The 574-nt window shown below is 54.2% G+C and overlaps 1 protein-coding gene across 1 annotated transcript in view; it reads left to right on the forward strand.

Moving 5' to 3' along the window:
* Positions 1-574, forward strand: part of LOC119591274 (rho GTPase-activating protein 18-like) — a 10,010-nt gene that overhangs the window by 6,161 nt on the left and 3,275 nt on the right. Inside the window, exon 9 of the mRNA XM_037939994.1 lies at positions 153-400. Coding sequence (XP_037795922.1) covers positions 153-400 — 248 coding nt within the window. The remainder of the gene's footprint in view (positions 1-152; positions 401-574) is intronic.

A 574-nucleotide genomic window follows, 5' to 3' on the forward strand; every position in this document is an offset into this window, starting at 1 on the left:
CTCGTTTAGTTGCATTTGCAAGTTTAGTTCATTTGAAAGTAGAAAAATATCTAATAAAAAACAAATATTTCAACACATAAACAATATTTTATACAAAAAAATAAAATTTCTAAACAAACAAAAAACAAAAACCCCGTCGGCGCCTCCCACAGGAGTCAAGGACGTGGGCGAGCGAGTCCTGGCCTTGACGATGCTGATCCTCCTGCTGCCCTCGTCCCACCGAGACACCCTCCACGCCGTGCTCGAGCTGTGTGCCCGAGTGGTAGCCTTCGAGGACGAGAACAAAATGACACTGTACAACATCGCGATGATCGTGGCGCCCAACCTCTTCCTGCCGAGCAACCAGCGCTCCAAGCTCAACCTCAGGAGCGAGGACAAGGAGCAGCAGCTGAATTACGAGGTGGGTCAAGGGGGTTGGCCTTGGGGGGGGGGGGGTGAGGGGGGAGGTTTGAGGGTGTGGGTGGGTGGGAAGGGGGGTGAGGGGGGAGGTTTGAGGGTGGGCGTGGGTGGGAGGGGAGGGGGCGGGGATAAAGTGTGTGGGTGGAGGAGGGGCGATTTCGCGATGGAGGATATG

Source organism: Penaeus monodon, chromosome 28, assembly GCF_015228065.2.
Source record: "Penaeus monodon isolate SGIC_2016 chromosome 28, NSTDA_Pmon_1, whole genome shotgun sequence".
NCBI lineage: Eukaryota > Metazoa > Arthropoda > Malacostraca > Decapoda > Penaeidae > Penaeus > Penaeus monodon.